The sequence below is a fragment of the Ascaphus truei genome, chromosome 8 (genome assembly GCF_040206685.1).
Source record: "Ascaphus truei isolate aAscTru1 chromosome 8, aAscTru1.hap1, whole genome shotgun sequence".
NCBI lineage: Eukaryota > Metazoa > Chordata > Amphibia > Anura > Ascaphidae > Ascaphus > Ascaphus truei.
Window position 1 is genome coordinate 49,651,465 of NC_134490.1, and position 25,032 is coordinate 49,676,496.

At 39.8% G+C, this 25,032-nt stretch overlaps 1 protein-coding gene across 7 annotated transcripts in view; it reads left to right on the forward strand.

The window, feature by feature from the left end:
- VTI1A (vesicle transport through interaction with t-SNAREs 1A) overlaps nt 1-25,032 on the forward strand; it is a 318,878-nt gene that overhangs the window by 151,521 nt on the left and 142,325 nt on the right. For 5 of the 7 annotated variants that reach the window (XR_012803538.1, XM_075611883.1, XM_075611885.1 and 2 more), the window contains 2 exons: nt 7,800-7,870; nt 11,752-11,813. Coding sequence is in view for 6 of the 7 variants with exons in the window: in XM_075611883.1 (XP_075467998.1) it covers nt 7,800-7,870; nt 11,752-11,813 (133 nt within the window). In the remaining variant the exon portion in view is untranslated. Of the gene's footprint in view, nt 1-7,799; nt 7,871-11,751; nt 11,825-25,032 lie in introns of all 7 variants that reach the window. The other 2 variants (XM_075611886.1, XM_075611888.1) reach the window with 1 other exon arrangement.

Here is a 25,032-nt window from a genome sequence, read left to right on the forward strand (position 1 = left end):
TGTATAAAAAATTAAACCACAACTCCCACAGTGAGATAGTTAAACATTAAATAATAAGTGCCACATAACCGTGTTGGGGATAATGGCGTCTGCAGCTGTAAACGCAGGGGTGGCTCAGCACCCCACACACACTAAGAGAAGGGAAACAAAAGAAAACAGCGCACAACGCCAAATAGTGAAGCAAATTCAACAATATATTATAGAATTAAAAAGGGGGTAATATATCTGCGTACATAAAAAAGGTTGGTAAAAGGCATGTAGTGTGTATCACACTGTTTACCACTCGGCTGTTAGCTGTAGATTCAGGTGCTTGCTTCCCTCTGCTGCTGCAGCTCAGTTGATTCTGGGGCAGGACGTCAGTCTTTTCACTCCCAAGGGGATTTCCCTTCATGCAGCCAGGTTCAGCAGCTGGTACTGGGGCTCGGTGAAATCGCTCCTGCTTCCTAGCCGATATGAAGCTGCTCCTGTACCTTGGCAGGTGTATCCTCTGCTGAGAGGTTAAAACGCAGCTTGCTGCTGTCTTCACAGCAGTGGTGGATTCAATAGGGAAGTTTGAACAGTCTTACAGAGTCTCTCACAAGTGTCCAAAACAGCACACAGGATGAAATAAAAACAGGACAGGCCAACACATAGACAAAGGCCAATGTAAGCAGATATAAGGCAATAGAATGTTACATCCAACTAGTTTCGTAGAATTAACTACTCTTCCCCTGAAGAAGTAGTTAATTCTACGAAACTAGTTGGATGTAACATTCTATTGCCTTATATCTGCTTACATTGGCCTTTGTCTATGTGTTGGCCTGTCCTGTTTTTATTTCATCCTGTGTGCTGTTTTGGACACTTGTGAGAGACTCTGTAAGACTGTTCAAACTTCCCTATTGAATCCACCACTGCTGTGAAGACAGCAGCAAGCTGCGTTTTAACCTCTCTGCAGAGGATACACCTGCCAAGGTACAGGAGCAGCTTCATATCGGCTAGGAAGCAGGAGCGATTTCACCGAGCCCCAGTACCAGCTGCTGAACCTGGCTGCATGAAGGGAAATCCCCTTGGGAGTGAAAAGACTGACGTCCTGCCCCAGAATCAACTGAGCTGCAGCAGCAGAGGGAAGCAAGCACCTGAATCTACAGCTAACAGCCGAGTGGTAAACAGTGTGATACACACTACATGCCTTTTACCAACCTTTTTTATGTACGCAGATATATTACCCCCTTTTTAATTCTATAATATATTGTTGAATTTGCTTCACTATTTGGCGTTGTGCGCTGTTTTCATATGCTTTGGGTACCTGTGGGGACTTGATCCATTATCAAATGATGTTAGATGCTTGCTCTCTGGAGTACTTACGTTCTCAGGCAGCAACAGGGCATCTGGTGTCTGATGGAGAAATGTTTTAACCTCTATTTAATGACAAAATTACCGGTTTTAGAATTTGGTTTTTAGGGTTCCTACTTCACAAGTTAAGGGTTTAAAAAAAAAAAAAAAATGATGTGTTTCATGGAAAAACTTACCTTGTATGTAAGACATACCACCAAGAAATGTAACAAGGTAAGGGAACCTTGGGATAAGGGATAGGATATGTTAACCGATCACACACTTACTGTAGAAAGAAAGCCAGAGTAGAAGAGATTAAATTAGAAAGGCCGCGCAAAGGAGCACAGAGCTGCGAATGTTAGAGAGATGATATGGTCCTCCGACATGTTAAATATGTAAGCCTGTCGAGGCAAGTTGTATATGTATTCAATCTTTACTGAAAGCATTGTATAAAGTGGTATGTCTCCCCCTCCCCTTTTTTTTCCTGTTCTGTACCTCCCTTTTATCCCTTTGAAAACTAAAATTTAAAAAGAAGTTACAAGAACAAAATAAAAATTATCAGTACCACAGGTTACTTTTCCTTTCAGTAGGAATGTTCACTTGCGGTGTAGTATCAAGTGTCAGTAATTGCCAACATACAGTGTGCACACACAAAATTAAATTACATTGAAAAGGTTTGTGTTTAAAGCAAATGTCATTTTGCTTGTTTAATTTGGTAAATAAACCAAGATGTATTTTGTTGGATATCTACTAATAGTTATTTTACCTTCTTCTGATCAGATCAGATGTACAACATTGAAGCCAGTTTGCACAAAATTGTAAAGGAAACAGATGAAAGAATGTAGGCATTAGCAGACAACTTTAAAATAAGAAACCCTACAAGAAGCAGCTTGGTGATCATGATGCAGTGTCACTGAAGAAACTACCTAACAGTGTATATCTACGTATGAATGTAGATTTTATTTATTTAGGGTGAGCCAGGAATGCAGAGCTTTTTACAACAATTTGAGCAAGCATTACCAGACACAAAACAAGTTATGGTGAGTGATAAAAATGACAAAAACACTCCACGTAGAGTGTACAGCAAATAAATATACGCTTGTGAGCACATTTACATGTCTCACAGGTCTGCACCCTGCCTTTCCCCATTATCTCTTAGCATACACTGCTTCCACTGTAGCTAGGGATTCTGGGAAATGAGCACTCGCAGTATGTCACTCTTTACGTCTTATCCATTTTAACATGGAAGTGTATGCCTGCCGCATTACGCAGCTTTTCAGCACAACCTGGGTTAAAGCAGTGCATAGCCAGTAACCCTACTCACAGACAGGTCTTTTGACCTTTTGGGTCTCATCAGTGTGAGGCTGGCTTGGCAATGTGAAGGTGCTAGTGGGTATAACCAGTCACAAAACTATTACAAAATATTGACTATAATAATACAGATAGGATCAAAAGGTAAATGTAACATTGGGAGAAAGAAATCCCTGTCCCTAAGAGCTCACAATCGCATTAAAATGTATAATACAATGTATAAATATATATTTTTTTTCCTTAAAATAATCAAGAGTAATTTGTAAAGGTGGAAAACAGATCTTGAATTTGCTGTCGCAGGCATCATACAGCAATAATACAGTGAAATGGTACTGGTGTTGGTGCTTAAAACTTGGTCGCACCTCTGGCTCTCTCTGGTAAACGTTTCAAAGACTGAATATTCATTCACCTGAAACCAGGGTTCCAGAATGTATCTTGATAACTTTTCAGACAAAAACGGAAATAGAAAAAGGCCAAACCTTTTTTCGGAAAAGGACACTTTTCTTAAACCTAGCCATATATTACCTAGAATGATACTGTAGCATTTCAATGTGATGTATAATATGTTTAAATATGATACATTGGTATTTTTGTTACCTGTAGCAAGCTATTTCAATGTTGATCTTATACATAGTGGGCCCTCTGTTATAATGACATGTATAGTCCAGACCCAACTACCTCCATATTATTTTTGCAACTCAATACTTTGCATTAACCTCCTTTTATTTCGGGTACCTATGAACTCAAATTCCGGTATGTTGCTTGCATCTTCTCAGTAATGTCAATCATACATTCATTTGGTTACCAGGAAGTTTTGGTATTTTCTTGTCAGCAATCATTAGCAAACATCTGTCTTTCTCTATTAACTATTCTTCCACATTTTTTTCATTTAACATTAATACATTTAGGTGGAGCTGCCTTGTAAAACTGTTTAGCTACTTTTCTCATTTCCAGTTTAACCCTACAAGGACTATTAGTCACAGGGAAAATACGCTATAAACCTCAGGGTTTCCTGTTTCCGTGGAAGATCTACGAGATCTTACATGACTGAAATTTTTTCTGTGTGCGTTAACTTGCGCCATTGTTCTGTATGTATGTAGGTATGCTCTGTAGGTATGTTTCTAAAGGGCAAACATTGTCTTCTTTTAGTAGAATAATTTAGGAGAATCATTTACACAGAGCGCAATGACGATGTCTAGAAGCCTGTACATACTGTATACAACATTTGTATGAGATTTTATATTTATCTGTATCAAAGATTGAATGGTTAGGATGAGAAATAAGTCGAACATAAAAGTGAAAAGTTGGGTTTCAGTTTGGCCTAGCGCTGATTTGAATATTTTGGGCATGTACTTATTTTAACAACTTTTTTTCCAGACGGAAAACATGTAATATCAAAGACTTTATTGCACTGTACATTCCTCATTATGAATTGCTCTACATTTTTTCAGAAATTGACTTAATCTACTGATGCTGAGCCAAAAGTATAACTCAATGGTGGCCAACTCCAGTTGTCAAGGGCCACAAACAGTCAAAATGACTGAGCCACTGATTCAGCCACCTGTGCTGAAGCAGGGATATCCTTAAAACCTGACCTCTTGAGGACAGGAGTTGGCCACCCCAGGGATAACTCTTCCACCATAAAATATTGTCTGTGTCAACGTCCATCAAACTCCTGTTTTCATGGCTAAGAGGCCAAAGACCACCAGTATAAGCTCGAAAGCTAAAACAGCTGTTGTAAAATGAATCATTTATCCAATTATTTATATATTTTTGGCGACTGGGAGGTAAAGGGGTTATCGTAATAACAGGACCTTCATTCCTAGGCCGAAAATATCAGATTATTATTATTGAAATATCAGAGTCAATCCTCAAGTGTCCTATAAAACCTTCATTTTGCGATATTCTGGCTGACATGCTCCCTGCCTCTGTGTATTCATGCCTATTTGTCCTCAACAATCAGCAGAGAAAGCCACTATTCATCAAAGTGACAGTGGTGTATTCGGAATCACACACAATGACAGTGCCACGCTAATGGGTGGGAACTAAATGGAATCACTGATATGCGGAAAGACTTGGAAAGAGGAAGAATGAATTGAATGATGGTTAAGCTGTTTCTGAAATTGTACATCTGGAACGTTTAATATTCTGTGCTAGGGTCTGGGAAATGTCGCAAGTATTGAACAAAGTTTCTGGGAGCTTTGCAGCGTGGATTTAACAAATAAAGTCAAACATGTTTACCTAGCTTGAGGTTTCCTACAGGTTATGTTCACTTTATAAGGGCATGACATTTACAACAACAACAACAAACTTTGTTCGTGTTTAGAGAAATAAGGACATTTCTGTTTTTCCCTGAAACTAAGAATGGTGCATTACGTGATGGTACGGAGTAGAAAAGTATATACACCCACTCTCAGAACAATCCGCATGCTTAAAGAAAAATTACATGTACAGAACAGTTACCATGTGGGGATTTCCTTTTCTCATATTTATGAGCAGCAGTGGTCAATAGCTATAATTATAGGTCACAGCAACAATTTTTAGGAACTTTTATTTTTATACTGCCCTGTACATTTTATTAGCCCTAACACGTTTTAGAATTGGACTGATCAGTGTTTGTTGTATCCTCAGATTGCAAATAAAGAGTGAGTTATACAATAAGTACTGCAAGATCCCATTTACTTGGCCTTCTGTCTGGAGACTTAATACCCACGGTCATACTGATCAAGCTTCTGTTTGGGGATGTAGAAAGCTCTGATGAAGAACACTTCATTTTCCAGAGACTCACATTTGAATGAGGGAGTGTTTTTTAGGGAGTTTATCAGAGATTACGCCTCCTCTTACCGTGCACCACACACCTGGACCAATCTACCTGAGACTCTCAGAGCTGCCACCAGTCTAAGTTCTTTCAAAACTAAGGCTGTCTCACATTTTAATCTGGTCTGTAACTGTTACATACGCCTATAATATATATTATCTGTAACTGTGCATGCAATGTCTTGTATACAATGTATACCCTGTTCACTTATGTAACTATGTATCTGTCATCATAACTCTGTGCCCAGGACATACTTGAAAACGAGAGGTAACTCTCAATGTATTAGTTCCTGGTATTATTTTATTTTAGCCTAACTGGTAGGAGCGCAGGAATCGTTCTTTTAGTTCCTGGTAAAACATTTGATAAATAAATAAATTATTCCAATATTTATCAGGGAGTCTCTCAGAGAAATAGGGAGTTTTAACCAGCATATTCAATGTACATTACCCAGTATTAATAGATCGCACTGCTTTCATATTAAGTATTGATAGATACATATGAAGTGGTTGCAGCTACAAAATAATTTATATTATCCGTATGTGTGAATTTGTTTTTTTAATGATGAAAGAAAATCTGTAACAAAAAAATATATATAATTATTCAACGGTTTGGCTCACTTGCAACACATAAAATACCAGTCAAAGTGTGAAATGCTTCATATACGATTCAGTGCTTTCAAAGCTAATTTCTCAGCTGTGGTTCTGTAATTAATCTAAGGTGCCCCTTTTGTCCTGCCATTTGAGAGCTAGACATTCTACACTTTTCAATGTATGAGAAAATAGATCAGAATGAATAAACAGGGATTTTTTTTCTGGGTTTTATAATTATGTTCCTTACGCCTCCCTAAACTTTGTTTTATTGTGTGTCACCTTTAAAAGTAATTTAAAACAAAGCAGAAAGTGTTGTCACTGTAATGTTTATTTATGTATATTTTTTAAATCCCACATTACTCCTGAATATTTTTTTCTTGGCTAGTAAATATTACATGACGTATTAGGGGACTTTTAACATCATCAGTACTGGGTTTGCTTGCTACTCTATGTAATATATATTTTTATTTTAATGTGTACACATAAAGAGATCATATACTGTTGGTCTTCAAATCCCTCCCTGCGTAGACTTACAGCTTCTTAGCAGTATAACCAAACTTTTTACCACGTTTCACCTTTGGGAGGCATTGTACTTACAGCTAAAAAAAAACACAGCCAGCAGGGACAAGATAGCATAATGGGAATGTCAATTTTGTGGTCAGATATCCGAGGAAATATTTATCTTCCTGCACTTGGCACTGGATGCTGAAATGCACACTGATACATTGTATGATCTTTATCTCTCAGAACATTTATCACTTGTAGTTAAAATACAGTCCGCTGTAAAAAAAAGCAAGAATGTTTATTGTAATGGCAGGGAGCAGAGACAAAAGACTGCTGTATCTCAGCTGGGTAACTCGTAGGGGGTTCTTTTCTATTTTGTCTAAATAACTGCAAGTTATATGCAGGAAATACAACCTACGCAGGATTCTCGCCCAAATCCCAAAACATACAGTAGGCATGTACAGTATGTAATCACTGATTGTAACCCTACTCAATACTTTGTAGTAATAAGAGTAGAGATTTCTACAGTATGTTCTGTTGAAGTAATAACTTGCATTTTTAATCGGCCTTTTGAAGCCTATTTACAATCGCACTTGAGATGGGAACACGCAGCCATCTCCGAGTTGTAATTTCTGACACCCTGGTCTCTCTGGCAACTTCCAAAGGAGAGAATACAATATGGGCGAGGAAAAATAATGTATATATTTTTTTAATTAATGCCTAAATATAGATGAATACACTGTGGCAAATGGGGATTACAATGTAATAGTGTCTGCCGCAGGACTGGAAACCGCAATGTTGTAACTGGTCTTTCTTTTCTAAATCTGATGCTCTGGTTAGGAGCTGTAAGCATTTGTTACAATTGGTTACAATGAAGATCTCTACAGAGCCCAGTGCAGTCTAAATGTTAGCTGGACATTAAGAAAATCGTAATTTTTAACATTAAAAATGTATTTATTTTTAACAAGCAGGACATTCTCAGCGTTAAAGGTACTAAAAAGATATGAATTACACTCATACCTGCATCTAGCACAGATTGCTGCATTAAAATGTAAATTATATCTGGATCGATATGAGCATGTGAGCGGTTACGTCCCCTGATTCAATAACAGAAAAATAAAAAAATATTGGATTACTGTAGCTTTAAAGTTCAAGACAAGTCATATATATTGCAGGTAAAGTTAGTGTGTGGAGATCATTCTCTGATTTATTTATTTTTTGACTTTCCATTAGTAAACAAAAATCTTCTCTTTTTATATTTACAGAGCAAATTGGCCAGGACGTCTTGGAAAACCTCAGCCAGGACAGAGAGAAGATCCAGAGGGCCAGAGAAAGAGTATGTGCAACTTTGTTCTGCAGCATCTCATCTCAAAGCAGCTCTGAGCTGCAATAGTGTAGTAGAAAGGGATATGCAAAATCTCATGATTGTTTGGGTTCTAAAGCTGGTGACGCCTACTGTTGGATTATAATGCTACTTTTTCTTAGTACATGAGTTCAAGTTGACTTGTTTCCAGGGGGATACCCAATGCAGGTTTTTATTTTGTATATTGGGCCAACAAGGGAAACATTCATAAGCGTCTTTTAAACCAAATCTTTTGAGACCACGTCTGCCGCTTCATTCACTGTTGTCTAGTACAGGTATTCCTCGTTATCCAACGTTTCACTTTACAACGAATGGCATATCCAATGCTTTACTATGCAACACTAAGGGCCGTTTTTCGACGCCTGAATTTGTTATCCAACACTCACCGCCACTGATTAACATGGGACTCACTTTACAACGGTTTCACTATCCAACGCTACTTCCAGAACGGATTCCGTTGGATAACATGGGACTGCCTGTACAGTGCAGTTTGAGAATTTGAATCTGGCTCGGATCGTGCCGTTCCTTTGAGCCGCAGATTTCCGCGAATCAGGCTCAAAAAGGCAAATATGCCTTTTTCGAGGGGGAAAAAAATTCTACCGCTGTGATTGTTAAAAATTGAGAGCGTAAGTTTAAATTTATTAGTGTTTCCAGTGGTTGGACATTCCTGTGCTGAAAAAGGAGCACACCTGAGGTTTCCTGGGATATATGCTAATAGCTATGCAAAGTATATTTAAATCAGTCCTATCCCACTCTTCCTAAAAGGATTTCCATACCAACTATACAGTATAGAGTTGATAAGCCTAAGGCACTATAATGACTGGAATGGTGTACTTCTGTAAGAACCAACAGGACTAGAACCCACAACTACTGCTTGTCTAGGGAGCAGTATGAGCTAAACCAGCTGATGGCAAGCAATACACTACTATCTACTAACCTATCTCCATGGCCGTGGTTTCCAACCTGTATTTGGTTAAAGAACCCCAAGTGATATTCTGAGGAACCCCAAACCATCTCTTATAGAAACTCTGTGATCAGATGCATTGTAAATTCTTCTGTATTTTATATAATTTTCAAATGATCAGAAAATTCCTAGGAACCCTTGTTGAAAAACACTGCTTCATGGGCTATCTATTTTGTTGTTTGAAACCTTGAAAGGACACAAAGTAATACTATGTACTGAGGGCTTTGAGTAGCTGAAGCCAGTTGAGATGAAATAAAAAACATTTTTTCTTACACACACAAGTAAAAACAAGGTGAAGAAGAGCAAATAAAGATCAATATAAAATGAAGATGCAGAGAGAAAGTAATATAACAACGTGACCTGGTGACTTCAGTTAGTACTTCTAATCTTATAAATAATAAAGGAAGTGGGCCACTTTTACTAAACAGTGTTCACCCATAATGCACTTTGGTGCTGGAATACATTAAAGCCTTTTAAAAATAAATGGACTGTAAGGTGTCTTCCTGCGCTAGAAGGTGTCACATGGCAGAAGACTGCTTATTAGATATGCTTCTCTACCCCAGAAGAGGGTAAAGTGCTTTGTTCAGGTATGAGCAATCAATGAGAAGTAGAGATCAGAACTAAGTATACTGTGACAGTGGTGCTAGCCATCAGCTGGTTTAGCTCACACTGCTAGAGCTGCTGTCTTGAATAACAGAGGTTGGGTGGGTCCAACTTCTGATCTTGTTGGAACTGACACCATACCCCATTCATCATAAGGTGCCTTAAACTTGTCAACCCAATAACACTTTGTGCGTGTAGGAAGCCATCGCAATCACTAACTGCAGTTTGTAGAGTTTTATTTCATTTTAAATAAAGTATTTCAATTCACTATGTGCCTGGCACTCTGGCAGATGGCCCAGTGAATATTTATGTCCTGTAGCCACCTTTGTGCATATCCGTCATGTAGTACCAAATGAGTGCTCATACCTGTAGTAGCTCCCTCCCCCTTGCTTCATTTAAAAGGAGACCACTTCCGCTTCCTGGTTGGCAGTTTAATGTTCCTTGTGCAGCACATCTGAGATACCTGTGAGATATGCAAATAGCTAAAACTTTTTGTTTTGTAGCTGTTGACTACTCATACATGTAGCTAATCCAGCTACACGTGTGAGCAGTGAGCAGCTCCAACCAGAAGTATAATGTGACAGTGATACTACCCATCAGCTGGTTTAGCTCCCTAGAGCTGATGCTTCAAAAAGCAGTGGTTGCGTGTTCTAGTCCTGTTGTTCGACACCAGTACACCATTCCAATCACTAGGTACCTTGGGCTTATAAACTCTATATAGTTGGCATGGAAATATTTTTAGGAAGTGTGGGATGAGACTCATTTAAATATAATTTGTATAGGCATTAGCATATCTCCCAGGGAATTTCAGGTGTGCTCCTTTCTCAGCATATCTCCCCAATTTATTTGGAGGGAAGTTTGTGTGTGTGTGTGTGTATACACACACACACACACACACACACACACCTGGAGACACTAAATTGAAAGCACTCTTTCCCCTCTCTCCTCCCTATTAATCTGAGTGCAGATTTTTAACAATCTGTCCACGGATTTCGGATTCAATATGGAATCAGAGTTCTGATTCTTAAAACTCAGTCCGGATTGTATCCAATGTCAGATTCAAATTAATCTGCTCTGATTTTTTAGTATCCAAGCCACAGATGGATTTGGTCTAAACAATCAGCGAAAATCCGGAAAACGGATTTGGACCAGTTCACTCATCTGTCATTACTCTTCTATATTGTACACTTGTTCCCCAGACAAATTTGAAGATACAGTACATGTATGTGTTCTTAGAATCTCAGGTACTACCATACAGTATCTAAAGTAATTTTAATACTGTTTGTAATAAAGGTGTCAGAACTCTCAAATAATCTGATTTCGCAAAGATGCAGATGGCTACTAGATCTTCTTCTTTTTTTCTATGCAAATATCTGTTCCCGTCTTTTTCCCACTCCAAGCACGATCCATGCTGTTTTCTAGCATATACTTTTTTCATCATCAAAGGCGAGTTTGAAGCAATTCTGTGACAAATGAAGCTACTTGGAGATAAACATGCTCTAATTAGAAATTACAATTAGGAAGTATTGATGAAAAAAGCCGTGATTGTAACCACCAAACAGAATGGGAAAGAAACTCTCAGCCTATTTAAAATTGACTTTGGACTCCCCAGATAAATCATGTTTTCAGGATAACCATGCAGATCTAGCTGACCCAATTCTGTTTATGCATTCTGAAAGTAACACCGTGAATTCTGTTCATGTAAAAAGTGTAATGATCTATATAAGGGTGTATGATTTAAGGCAAAACTGGTGCTACTCTGGGGCGAATTTATTTAATAAATATATCAAATCCTAGCATTGCATCACATAAGCATTGATACATACCCCCCCACCCCCCTTCATTGTTTGCTTTTAAAAAAGAGGTCACTGTGTTCAGTATCTGTTCTGACTTCCTTATACTGAAAGTAATTATCTACATTTTAGAAGTTATCTTGTGCAAGTACAGCGGCTGTCATTGAAAGGTCACTCATCACTAATAACACCATTTACTGTTCACACTTTAATAGGGCTAATTTATCCGGTTACACCTGTGCTTTGTTAGACTTCGCAATGAAGGTACCCAGAAGGCTTCCTGTTGAGTGGTTTATAGCTGGTGAGAAATAAGTCCCAGCTAGGACTTACTCAAAATGTGAGACACCGAGATGAAAGTTCTGCTCCTTTTATGTGCGTGATTCAAACAGTATTCTGCCCCTCAGGTGTGCAATATTTGAAGATACAGTATTTAGGGGCTGATCTGAGTACATTGCTTGCGTATCTTAATGTAATACTTTGTTGTCATTTCGTAGCTCAGAGAAACAGATGCTAACTTGGGGAAAAGTTCCAGGGTTCTGACCGGAATGTTACGAAGGTAAGAGAAAGGTAGGGGCAAATATTTATTATTTCATTCACAATATGTGACTCTTGCCTTTTTGGTTAAGACTTTTGATGTGTCGGAGTCGGTTGGCAGTGCCATAACAAAATACCTGATAATGAATTTATCACGGTCTAGTACAAATGATTGCAATGCATTTTACAACCCAAGTGTCTATAAGTATTTTTTTGTGTCTTTGTGACCAGGAATGCTTGGGTCACAAACCTCAAGCGAGTCAGAATTATGAATGACCTGGAATTGTTTGCTTAATGCAACATAAGAACACAAGCACTGCTGTCCGTTATCCTGTCTCTAACTGTGGCAGAGCTGAGAACTGCTTGGGGTTATAGAGATCTAGGGGGATTAATAAAAACGTAACTCTCTTAACAACTTAATTTAAAAACCAGAGCAGCCTATGCTCAAGGGTGACCCAGTAAGGGAAGGCCCAAAATCTCCATCCCTTGTCCCAAGCTACTTAGGTCTTGACTAAGGATTAGAATATGAGCGAGCCAGATACCCTTGCATCAAAAACCTTGGTTACCTTTTCTAAAGCACAGAGCTGTAGCTGTGCTTCACATTGGGGCACCATGCCATGAGGTCCTCTTAGCATAGGTATCCTAAAACTTCTCTAGCAATGATGCAGTGCCAAGAGAACAGGGTGAATGGGTTAACTGTGCTGTACGCCACCTAATATTAGCGCCCCATACAATTCCACCTCCAAACAGAGGCTTACAAAATGGTCTGATTAAGAGTAATATGAAAATGACACCATCTAAATGTAAAATCCAGAAGGGAAACGCACTGGCAATTGAAATAGATGCTCCAGTGCCTGTAGACAATCAAACAGGGAGGCCCAGCAGCCTCCCCAAGAAGGCCCCTGCGACCTGAGCTGTAACAAATACTCTGCATACGTCTCTCGTTTTGTCAAATCTCATTAAAGGAGCCTCCCGCTTTATGTCGATTTAGCTGTCTGAAAATCATTCATCATTTTTAGCGTAAACACACAAAAAATGCCGTTATTTAAATAATATCATATTAATGTTAAAGTTCAGCTGTCACTTAGTGCTACGGTTTAATCAGACCTAGCATTTAGAGAAAATAGTTTATCCGTGCTTGGCTTTTAGGTTTGCAGGCTAAAATAAGGATTTATGACTTTGAAAACAAGTGTGTGTTCTGGCGCTCTTTCTGCTTGATGTACCTCTCCGTCGCTTGCAAGACACGGCCGGTAGTTATTTGTAGTAAAAGGAAATGTTTCTTCACAATGGGCTTGAATATATTTGCAAGTCATTTTGAAGAGGTTTGATACGTGTACAATGACTCTGACCTGTGACTTTCCCTGTGTTGGAGAGGCACGCTTTGGAGTTCTAGTTTATGACTGTTTTCTTCAGCAAAATGACAAAATGCAACTTTGGGGGGGCTTGCAAGTGTCCCACCTGGGAGAAGGGCGCAGAAGGGGCACAATGTGCTGAAACTAAAGTGTTCTCCAGCACTGATGGTGTCAAATATTGTAACCCCTTCACTGCTAGAGGGGCCAGTAATGCATTGAGAAAAAAGCTGTTGACAAAATCACTTATAAATACATAATTGGTGCTCAATTTACTTAGAATTCATAAAATATACACTTTATGTATTGTATGCCATTGAAACAAAATGACTGCTATTTAATAAACTCCCCCCAAAACTAATAATACATGGATATCATTCCAGTGTGCTGATGGAAGTGTTAGCAGGTTTTGTTTGTTAATACTGATGGAGCCTTAACCCAGGGGTTCTCAACTCCAGTCCTCAAGTCCCACCAACAGGTCAGGTTAGTCTTTGACTAAGCCACTGATTGAGCCACCTGTGCTGAAGCAGGGATATCCTTAAAACCTGACCTATTGGGGTATCTTGAGGAGTTGGGTTGAGAATCCCATCCTTAGCCCAAAGCAAAGCACTATGTTACTGGACTCTCTGACAGCACTGATGTTAAAAAAATTTTTTTTTTTTTTTTTTTTACAAAACCGCATTGGAACCTACTACATGTAGCACCTTTACCCCCACCCTAAGTGAGATTTGGTCTGCTACTAGTATCTTTGATGTAAGATGGTGATGTGAGGTAACAGGAGGGCTGAGCACTTCTGCGTTCGTGTGGGGAATATCAGGACAGGTTTACAGGGTACCTTTGTTCATGGTTACAGTGCCTTCAGTCAGCGAGGATCCTCTGGGATAGTAGGATGGTCCAGACTAACACCTTTTCTTTAGCCCAAAACAGTGAATCACACTTGCATATGGTTCCATGGTATTGTGTGTGTCACACCAATCCTATACTGCAGTGGTAGAGCGTCCCTATTAGTGTTTGAAGGGTCATGGGTTCGATTCCTGCATGGTTTGCTAAAATTATTAGTGTGGAGGGGAGGGGTGTCTGTCTGTGTGTGTCCTTTAGCAATAAAGCACTGAATGTTTGTTATATAAAAAAAAAACCCTTGGAGATGTGCGCCGCTCACGTGGACGCAGCCTGATGAAGCGAGGAGAGAGCTGCAGATGCCAGGTAAGTCCTCGCACAGCGGCCATTTCGCTTTAAAAAAAAAAACTTGGAGATGCTTTTAAATCGGGAGCCATACTCAGACCACATTGTAAGCGGATCCTCGTTGTACCGGATCGCGCTATAACGGGGTTGAGCTGGATATCTTTAGCCCTTGTCGATGTACTGCTGGATGAAGGTCTTTCCAAGGATCTTCCAGGTACTGCGGTTGCAAGCCACTCCTCTCCACGCTGCTCCAACAAACGCTGGAAAATTCAGCAGTTGTAGGTAGCCAGATTTAAATTGGAATGACAGTTTTTGTTTAACCTTCGGGGATTTTTAGCCCGCTCTGCCTTTTCCCTGAACGTCGATCCCAAGGAGACTCCAGCCTTCGGAGAATGAGGGTCATGCTTTTTGGTGTGTTCCATACCTGGGGGTTGAGGCCTTACTTGCTATCCCGGCCTCATTTGCATGTTGGCAAGTACCTTTCCCACTTTAGCCTGGTATATTGTTCAAGGTTTCATAGTACAGTTAAACCTAGCAATATAAGTACCACTTGTATACTCCAGCTCTCCCTCTCTACCCAGTACAATGCAGTGAGATAAGGATTTGAGTTGTGTGTGTGTGTCTGTGTGTTTTTGAAATATAAAAAACTGTTTAACAGCTTATTTTGTATTAAGAAGAAGTATTTTTTTTAAATGCTGCCATGTAATATCACATGTAGTTGTGTTGGTAATTTATTGGTTGAATGTCTGTCATTTTTGCCTCATGAATATCCAGGTTTTGCATGACCAGACATTGCAGAAATACACTGGACAATATTTGATTAACGCGTTAAGACAATGACATATGATAAACCAGGGCACAGTATTACACCAATATAAGTACAGGAGGTCCTCGCTATCCAAAGTTTCACTTCACAACGAATCACAGAGAAAAGAAAGAATTGCCGGCGCCAAATCAGTCCTTTAAATAATAATAAATCCGAATAAAGACCAAACCGTCTCTTGCAAAGTCCCAAAAGGACTTAACTTTACAACGAATGGCATATCCAACACTTTACAATGCAACCCTTTGGGCTGTTTTTCGATGCCGGAATGCGTTATCCGACACCTGAATGCGTTATCCAACGCTCATCGCCACTGATTAACATGGGACTCACTTTACAACGGTTTCACTATCCAACGCTACTTCCAGAACGGATTCCGTTGGATAACCGAGGACTGCCTGTATAGTAATACCTGTATAGAACTACATGTTTGTGATAACACAGGAAATCGCAAAAGTCCTTGGAAACCAGTACGGCTGCCATTAAGAAAGCACTGATGTAGAGAATTTTCTCTTCATTTTTCCAGTGTGAAAGTTCTGCCTGTGATGTCTCCCTGTTTCAGAGCATCTCATTCATTGTCAGCGGTTATAATACCCTGTAATTCAATAGAATCATGCCAGATGAGACTTAAACAACTAAAATAATATATTTTGCTCCAGAACCCACACACTGCACGCATTTCAGTTTTCAAACCTTGAAAGCAATGGCCTATCCTAGAATGTTGTTCAGCTTATAATATTTTTATTCTGCCACAGAAATTAGCGAAGAAGGCTATCTTAACTTCTTTATATCTTGACTGCTTTAAAAAAATATATATATATATCTATATATATATCATACAGTACCCACAGTGAAGAGGTACAGAGACACAAGCACTCAGCAGTTCAAAGTAAAAAAGTTGTATTAAAGTACAAAAATACTTGCACAGATCAACGTTTCGATCCCAAAGAGAGATCTTTATCAAGGGGGGATCGAAACGTTGATCTGTGCAAGTATTTTTGTACTTTAATACAACTTTCGTCACATTGGTAGTGACACCGTATGGTGGAGTGCGGATATCTATCTAAGAGGTTTGATTCCGGAGAGGACTGATTACCTGTATTACGGGGGCTGTTCTCTATACATTTGCCCTGAGGAGGATCCTTTGTGCCCATTGGTGTGGGGACACCTACCTTAGAGAGGGAGACATCTTTTGAAGATCTACACAGTGAGACCAGATGACGAAAGTTCCCTGACCGGATTGTTTCCAGCGTTCGTAACACGTCTTGATACATGATATGCTTTTTACCTATTTATCTGATGTATGCAGATTACTTACCATCCTTTTTTAAAATGTATTCTTTTACTAAACTATATTACACTGTGAGCGTTGTGCGCTGTTTTTTTGTCTTTTTTCACTGTGTGATGTTACTGTGAGATATTACTGTGTGACCAGCATGACCTTCCCTTCCCTTATCTTTATTGGCTCTCTGATAAGGACAGGGGAGGAAACACTTTGTTGACAAACACTCCCCTATATCCAGAGACCCCCCCAAAAAAAATCAACCATCCGATTTGCTGCTTTTAAGCTAGTTTCTTTTTGTTGTGGTTCCATTTGTCTGTGTGTAAGAGGGGGTCCCCTGGAACAATTTTATTATGGGGCCATTTTCCCATTTTTTTTTTCCTTTCTGAAACAGGTTAATAAATGTTATACTGTAATAATATAAATTATATATATGAAAAAAATATATGCATTACTAATGCAGTAGTATTTACATGTCCATAGGATATGGTTTCCTCGGGTTCTGCAAACATAATACTTTTCCAAATGGTCCTGCAGTTGCTAAAATGTAGAAATCCACTGATCACTTAAGTCAAGTGGCCCATTGATCAATGTTAATTTAGAAAAACATTTACACTTCCTCACTCCCCTTTCTCAGCCACTTTGCCCTGTCTTCACTACCTCTTTGCTGTGATCATTTCAATGTTGAAAACAGAAAAGCCGTCTTCACCTTCTTTTCAGGGATAAAATTCGCCTTCGGACACTCTTCTGACTTTATTGAACAGGGCCCTTCGAGACCTCGAAAAACCTTATCTGAGAAAATTACCATAAGACATTTTTTTTTCTAATAAGATCTTCTATGCCTGGTAGAGCAGGGGTGACCAACTACAGTCCTCAAGGGCCACCAGCTGGTCGGGTTTTCAGGATATCCCTGCTTCAGCACATGTGGCTCAGTCTTGATCTGCACCACCTGTGCTGAAGCAGGGAAATCCTGTAAACCTGACCTGTTGGTAGGCCTTGAGGACTGGAATTGCCCTCTCCTTTGATAGAGGGAAACAAGTGAGAATAAACAGAGTTGACATATGAACACTGCTGCAGTCTCTGGGCCTTTTATAATACAAATTACATTAAAAAAACAGCCTGGGGAGGGAGGGGGGGTGGATGAATACGTGGTAATCTGCGTAAAATGGCATCACACACAACTCACCTTCAAAATAGGATGTATTGGGTGCAACTGCACCTTTAAGCAGTGTGTTGTTTGACCAAGGGGTTAATCAAACAGGAATTGGCTAATTCAACTGATTTGTATTTTCTTTTTTGTAATGGATACTTTGCCACACAACCAAAATCTTAGTGGTATAAGATTTCAAGCAAACAAGATAATTATCCCAGCCCACAATCAGCCATAAGATATCCCTTATACAATCAATGCAATATAGCGGAGGCTTTTTGTGAAATCAGACCGAGATTTAATGACTTGCAGCTCTTAAACTCCCCCATCTTTGCATCTCGGGTTTTGTCAAATATATTTTAGAAAGAAAAACAATCTTGTTTCTTTTGCGATATGATGAGTAAAACATCTGGGAGATCTTAGCTTTACTGTCAGCTGGAGTCCCACGCGTGAACACTATTTATTGCATAAGAATCTCAAGATTTGTAAATCTGTGAAAGGTGAAAAATAAAGGGATTTGAAGAAGCCCAAGCTGAAACTAAACTCTGCATTACATAAGCCAGAAATGTACAGCAGAGAGGCAACCAAGGAAACCATTCAGATGCATTTGAATTCAGAAGCAAAGTGATCTTTTGTGTGTCTGCATCACATATTGTGAGCCACTGCACTTAGACACCGATTTATAGAGGCATTACCCCTCACACACAACAACAAAATGGACAGTGGCAGGTTTTGTAGGTTAAATGTCGCTAGTTGACACTTGAAAAAAAAAAAGGAATAAATCTAACAAGTATACGTGTTTTGATCTTTTAACTTTTCCATGTCCAGTAAAAGCTCTAGGGGATTTTTGTAATCTTTATCTAATTCATTTTTTGTAAGACTGTTTGTCTGTCCCAAAACTAGAGATTTGTTATTTTGTCCGTTGTTTGTTTTGTAATTATAATGCCATAATTGGTAACTTAAAGAAGCATCCCTACATGAGACTAAATTGAACTAATGGTAGGTCATGTTTATTTTCTCCCTTGTGTTTGTTTTAATACATATTGAGGAATTGTCCTCCAGAAAGCTCGTGTCATGGGAGTGGAAAAAAGAAGCTAAAAAACATTCTCACTTCCTATGTGACCCCTGCAGTAAAAATGAAACTATCAAACAGGATTTGATTTTAAAAAATGCTATATTTTTGGGCATTTACTCTTAGTATACTATGTACTAGTTTCCTGTTTTTTGCTAGAGGGGCCTCAACACAAGACCGTTGTTACAAGTAACACTGTGCACCCCTCTATCTCTTCATTTCGACCTCGGGCTTGCCGAGTTTGGTTGATACTTTACGAAGGTAATGTACAGTTGCACACCAGCAAACTAATCACTGCGTGTCGTAATGTTTTTTTAAATCGTTGGATAATGCAGGGGTGGCCAACTCCAGTCCTCAAGGGCCACCAATAGACCAAGACTGAGCCACTGATTGAGCCACCTATGCTGAAGCAGGGATATCCTTAAAACCTGACCAGTTAGTCGCCCTTGAGAACCTGAGCTGGCCACCCCTGACCTAATGCATTATTACTGCACAAAAATCCACTTTGCCCATTTTTTACCAATAAACGACTGCATATTCCCAATGTAAGCATTGCTGCTGTAACCACACAACACGTGTTTTGGCATCTGAAGGCACCCTGTGTGTTATCAGATGGCACAGAGCAGTCGGAGCTGCAGCTCAGAGTGCAGGTGGTCGAGCTCCGTGCTTAACACAAAGATCGGAAGTCACACAACTCTGAATCTGTCTTTGAAATGGCAGTCACAGAAACAAGGCTGGCCTTATCTCGCCAAACAAGAAAGAGTTATGGATACAAACCATGAACTTGGGAAAACAAAGCGTGCTTCATAATCACACTGGTTCAGAGAAGCCCACTACAGCAAGCGTTTTGTGAATGCAACTTTAGTATATACAATTCATATAGACGGCCCATCTCTGTCATTTCAAATACTGATTAGCGAAGCTTCTGTTGTTATTGTAAGAAACTGTATAATATTGTCTTACTCAATTTGACGAAAAGGCATTGTTAATTCGCAAAGGCAATGTTACTATAAAATGCAGGATTATATTATTATGCGTAGGTTAGTAGCTATTTTCTGCAAACCTTTTGGTTTAATTAACAGTTTACGCCTAGATAACTACAAAATTGATGTATATTTTTGGCTGATAATAATATAAAAATACACAAGAACAGGAAACCTAGTTTTTAACATTCAATCCCTGACTGGTGATTTCTGAAGTAGTTAAAAAAAAAGTCTAAAATTAATGTGTGAAATAAAGGATATTAAAATCAAACAACCCTAGTATAGTGACTATGATCGCAGGATGGGCACTATAAGAGTGCTCACGTCAAACGTTTGTATATTTTCATGACTAAGGTTAATCCTCAAATATGGTCCAATAAAGATAGGGAAACCCTTAATAGGGGTATAGTGGGGTAGAATACAAAACCCCTTTACCATGTGTTAGGCTAGTAATGCTATCGTCTCCTAGTTCAGTATAGTATTGATTATAACTGGATGAATGTATAATCAAGTACTGTTGTACATGGAGATATTGTAGCTCTGCTGATCTCAATGTATGTATCAGCGCAGATACCACTCAATGGCAGTGTTCTGCTATAGTGATATATTGTATCTTCAGATGTGAAGACACACTTTATCCTCCCAAATTGAAAGCTGCAGTAGCACTGATCTCAGTGCAAGTGTTGCATACAATTATTGGTTGTGCCAAACTTACCATAGCAGTGGGTCTGATAAGGTATGAAGTACTCTTTCCTGAATCTGCGCTGATCTTGACTGTTATATCAGTGCAGATGTCATATGATAAGGTACGTGTTAATATGCACACTGAGAGGCATTAGTCCCTAGGTGTATTATTGCTAATGCAACCGTAGAGTCTTAAATATTGATTGTGGCCATTAATAGGTATGAGGCATAATGTGTCTTTATTCTAACCGGGCTTGAAAGTTCGCTGCCGTCCATGGCCTGATCCGGTGTCCGTGTGTATACTCGGTACGGCTAGGCTGATAGCGATATCGCACAGACCAGAGTAGTAGGTAAGAATACTTGCTTGGCTTTGAAGCACACTCCTGCATCTGCGCTGATCATAACAATTATATCAGCGCGGATGTCACTTGATGAGGTGAGTGTAAACAAAAGGTCTCGTATATTGGCTTAATTGGAGGCACAATCCTATACAATACAATATACTGTATTAACATCACATATACTTTAGACAATGAAAACAAAAAAATGAAATGACATTTTAAATCGATGAGTCAGTTCTATCTGTATTGCATCATTTCCCTCTTTACCTTTCCCCCCTTACCCACAGTTCCTTTTGTTGTTTCTGTGCTATAGGTCCTAACCTTATCTAGGGATAACAGACTTACTTTAAGAGCTTCTTATGCCCTAATCAAATAATATTCACTCCATATACATGACATGTAACATTAATAATAGCGCCTTCCAGCCATAAAATCTATAAAAAGACCTAGAAAAGTCAGATTTGTTTTAACTTGAATTGCCATGAGTTCAATTTGATGTTTGCACCGTTAAAAGGTTGTTTGTTTTGACAAGTATTTTCTACCACAAATGTAAATGTACAACAAGGCAGCAGTTCCACCTTCTCAACTACTTTATGCAGACTACGTTGCACTTTACTAAAGTACCCAACCTAGTCTGGGATCATGGGACTTAAAGGAAATACAATTAAATGTTGAGCGGAGGAACATGGAAGTCCTTTAAAGTTGTTGTACAGAAGCTTTCAAGACGACAGACATCGATTTAAGACATCTATGTGGGTCACAGACACAGTCTGTCTAAAGGACTGGAGTTGAGCACCACTGTACTGAACTACAGCCAATGCACTCAAATGTACTCCTGCTTTTCCCCACATGCCGACTAGATTGTAAACTCTTCAGGGCTTCTGTGTTACATTTGTATTTGAATGTACTTATCACATCTGTGCTGTAATTGTGTTGTAATGTTTCGCTGCGTGATAGCCCTGCTTCTGGTACCGTGGCTTTATGTACGGCCTCTGTCACTTATCATAGAGACATTGAGTAAAAGGAACTGCCGGTGTCATGAGCTGCAGCATTCATCGCCCTCTCTTAAACGTTTATGCCATGTAAGAGGAAGGTTGCCGGTCCATAAAAGGAAAGAAATTAGGCAACAATATAGTGTCCTTCCAAACGAAGAAATCTGTGCCCTTCACTCTAGTGAAGCAGTTGAACATGTGCGGTCATGTGTCCTTCCTTCCTTCCAGGCATTGTGCTGGGATATGTGGGACGCATCTTGTCATGCTCTTATAATAAAATAAATAAACCACTTTATTCCTTTCGCACTTTCCTTTAATATGTATCAGTTGTTTCTATTCTTTTGTCTCATACAGACACAGTGACAGGCTGCCTTTAAGAAGCATGGTACAGTATTGCTACAGGCTCTTTTATCTAGAAGCGTCCCCGTGGTCAGGCCAGCTCTCTAGACTTTCAAACCTCCTTCTGGCGGATGTTATTTTTAATATATAGTATGAGCCTGTCAACCATAAGGAGAGCTCAATTGCTCCTGAACTTTGCCATTGCTGCTAACTAGAATTGCATTATTGCTATAGATATGGCGAGTTATTCTCTCTGGTGGGATAGCATAGGTTTGGATATATTGTGATATATAGCCACTGAATTCAGTGGAAAATGTTGTGTTGGGCACTTTATCTGTATGTAAATAAAGGGCTCCATTTTCATGGGAATACACAGTGCGCAGTAAATGAGTACAAACAAATCATTCCCCATTGTCTGTACTTCTAATAGTGACTGCGTGTGCGACGCACACAAGGTATGGCCCTCTATGGGGCCGGCCCCAGTAGCTGCCTGCACAATGCGCGATGCACAACCGCCTTTGCCAAAAGACAAGGATTTTGTCTTTTGGCGCGGCGGCCGAGCGTTGGCCACATCGCGGCGGCGATTCACCCATTGAGGGCAAACCAGCAGCATGACGTCATTGCCGCGCCCCCACCACGAGTTCCCAGTAGTCCATCTGGTTGCGCTGATGCCGGGAACGAGCGCCGCGGGCACCCTGTTGCACACACTGGGGCCTTAGCCCAAGCATGAACAGATACTATATAGATTTATAGCCTTTAACATTTTTTAGTGTTGGATCTACTGTATAATGTGCAGCGTTCCACTTACAGCAGCAAGCACCTATTTTCGTCTATTCTGAAAAATGAAGGGACAATTCATATCTCTTGAACCTGGGAGCTTCTAGTTTTAATGCCTATGCAATCTTCTAGTGCAGGGCTGGCCATCCTGACTAGGAGATGGAGCCAGAATTTACCTGTGTCCTTGTCAAAGGGGCAAATTAATACCTGTATGCACTGACCCAGAGCATAACCTGACCGTCCTAGTGTGTAGTGCCGTTAGGTTATACTCTGTGTCTGTGTATAGTGCAGAGGGGGGGGGGGGATGAGAAGAGAGTGACACATGGGGAGGGGGGGAAGAGGGATGAAACATGGGGAGGGAAATAGTGGGGACAAGAGGGGAGATTGGGGCAGTTGGAGTCACAGGGCAAGGCAGTTGGAGTGTCGGGGGCATTTAGAGTAACAGCAGGCAGTTGATAGTAGGGTGTGGTGGGGGGCAGTTTTACTGGAAGGGGTGATGGGCGGGCAGTTGGAGTGACGGGGCAGTTAGAATGATAGTGGCAATTAGAGTGATGGGGCAGTTGGTACAAGGGGGTGGTTAAGGGGATGACGGGACAGCGGTGGACAAGAGGGTGATGGACAGTTGGGGTGACAGGAGGGTAAGGAAAGGCAGTGGGGGGAAATGGGGCAGTGGTGTGATTGTCCCTACCTTGCTCCCTGTCCCTACAGGGCCAGCACCACGTGCAGCTCCCAGCAGTCAGGGTGTATACTCACTGTGCCCTGTGCTGCTTGGGAGCCCACCAGACTTCTCTCCGATGTCTCTATGGTGCCTCTGTCTGCAGTTGCTTTTTTCTTTTCTCTCTCTTCAGGGGCCATATAGGAAGCACTGAGAGGCCACATGCAGCCCGAGCCACGGGTTGTCCACCCCTGGTCTAGGAAAACTCCCAGTTAAATGTTTTTTTTTGTATAATAGTTGTTTTGTCTAATGAATAACAATAATTAGAATCGGGCAAATCTGATCTCAGTTTCCTTAATTAGGGGGGGGGGGGTTCACTAAGCTCTGATGCAGGATCTCACTAACCAATCTGGCGTCAACTTCCATTGAAGTCAAAATAAGTTAACGTTGAATACTGAGCATCAATGCTTAGGGTATCCTGGTGTTAGCGTTAGGCCTAACATTTGTTACTTCTATAATGTGGCTAATGCTGCCAATACCGGCATACAGTATAATAATATAACTGAATTCCACCATGGTTTACATGATATTGCTATTCCCCCTATATTTATACAGTTCTCTCCCACTCTTTGCTCATTGGACTGCAGTCGGAACAGTGTGTAACATTATGTAGTAATCCAGCTTGTTTACAATCAACTTTGAAATGTTTTTCAATGCTTATTGTAAGTAAACTAATTGACTAAGAGGGATAAAAACACTATTCAATGCTAGTCTTTCCAGTGGGGAAAAAAGATGCATTACATATACATACATATAGATATCGATTGCCCATAATTATTTGTCTTTAGCTGAAGTTAAGATGGATTAAAGCTGTGTTGGTTGGATTGTGTTTGCTGCTGTTTCCTGTAATTGCTTTGGGGATATTTTGTTCCATGAACAGGGAAGTGCTGGCAAGCTACAGAGGCAGTATCTCAGCATTTAGGATGTTGTGAAAGGTTTAAAGTTTACTTAATAAATTCACTTCTCTTATACTGTATAGGGTGTTCTTGTTTTGTTTATTAAGAGCTGTATGGCACCAAAAACAATGAAAGACTTCTGCAAAGATTTAGACTTCACACGTGGCTAATAATAGTCAGATTTATTTTTGTACTATACAGAATTTTTACATAGGGGTTACAGTGCAAGGGATAAATATATAATACATAGGTGTTACAGTGCAAGGGATAAATATATAATACCTAGGTGTTACAGTGCACGGGATAAATATATAATACATACTGTAACAGCACAAAACACCATATTGTCAGGAATAGGTTAGATGTTTCATGCATTGCACAATAAGAAATATTAGACATTCTGTGTAGGTACCTGCTTAAGTAGTAGAGATTACCTTGATTGGGTTAGCATGCTTACATAATTTTTTTAAAATCAAAAGACACAACTAAGTGACTCCTGTGTTAAAAGACTTCGGGACAAATTATATATAGTCGTTTTTCCTGAGCTTTCTTTCCATTTTCCATTATAAGGAGCGGCTCAGAGTGTAAAGACACTGACTCTGGCACTGCGTTTGAAGCAGGGGAACCTGGTTCAATTCCCGTTGTCTCCTTGTGAC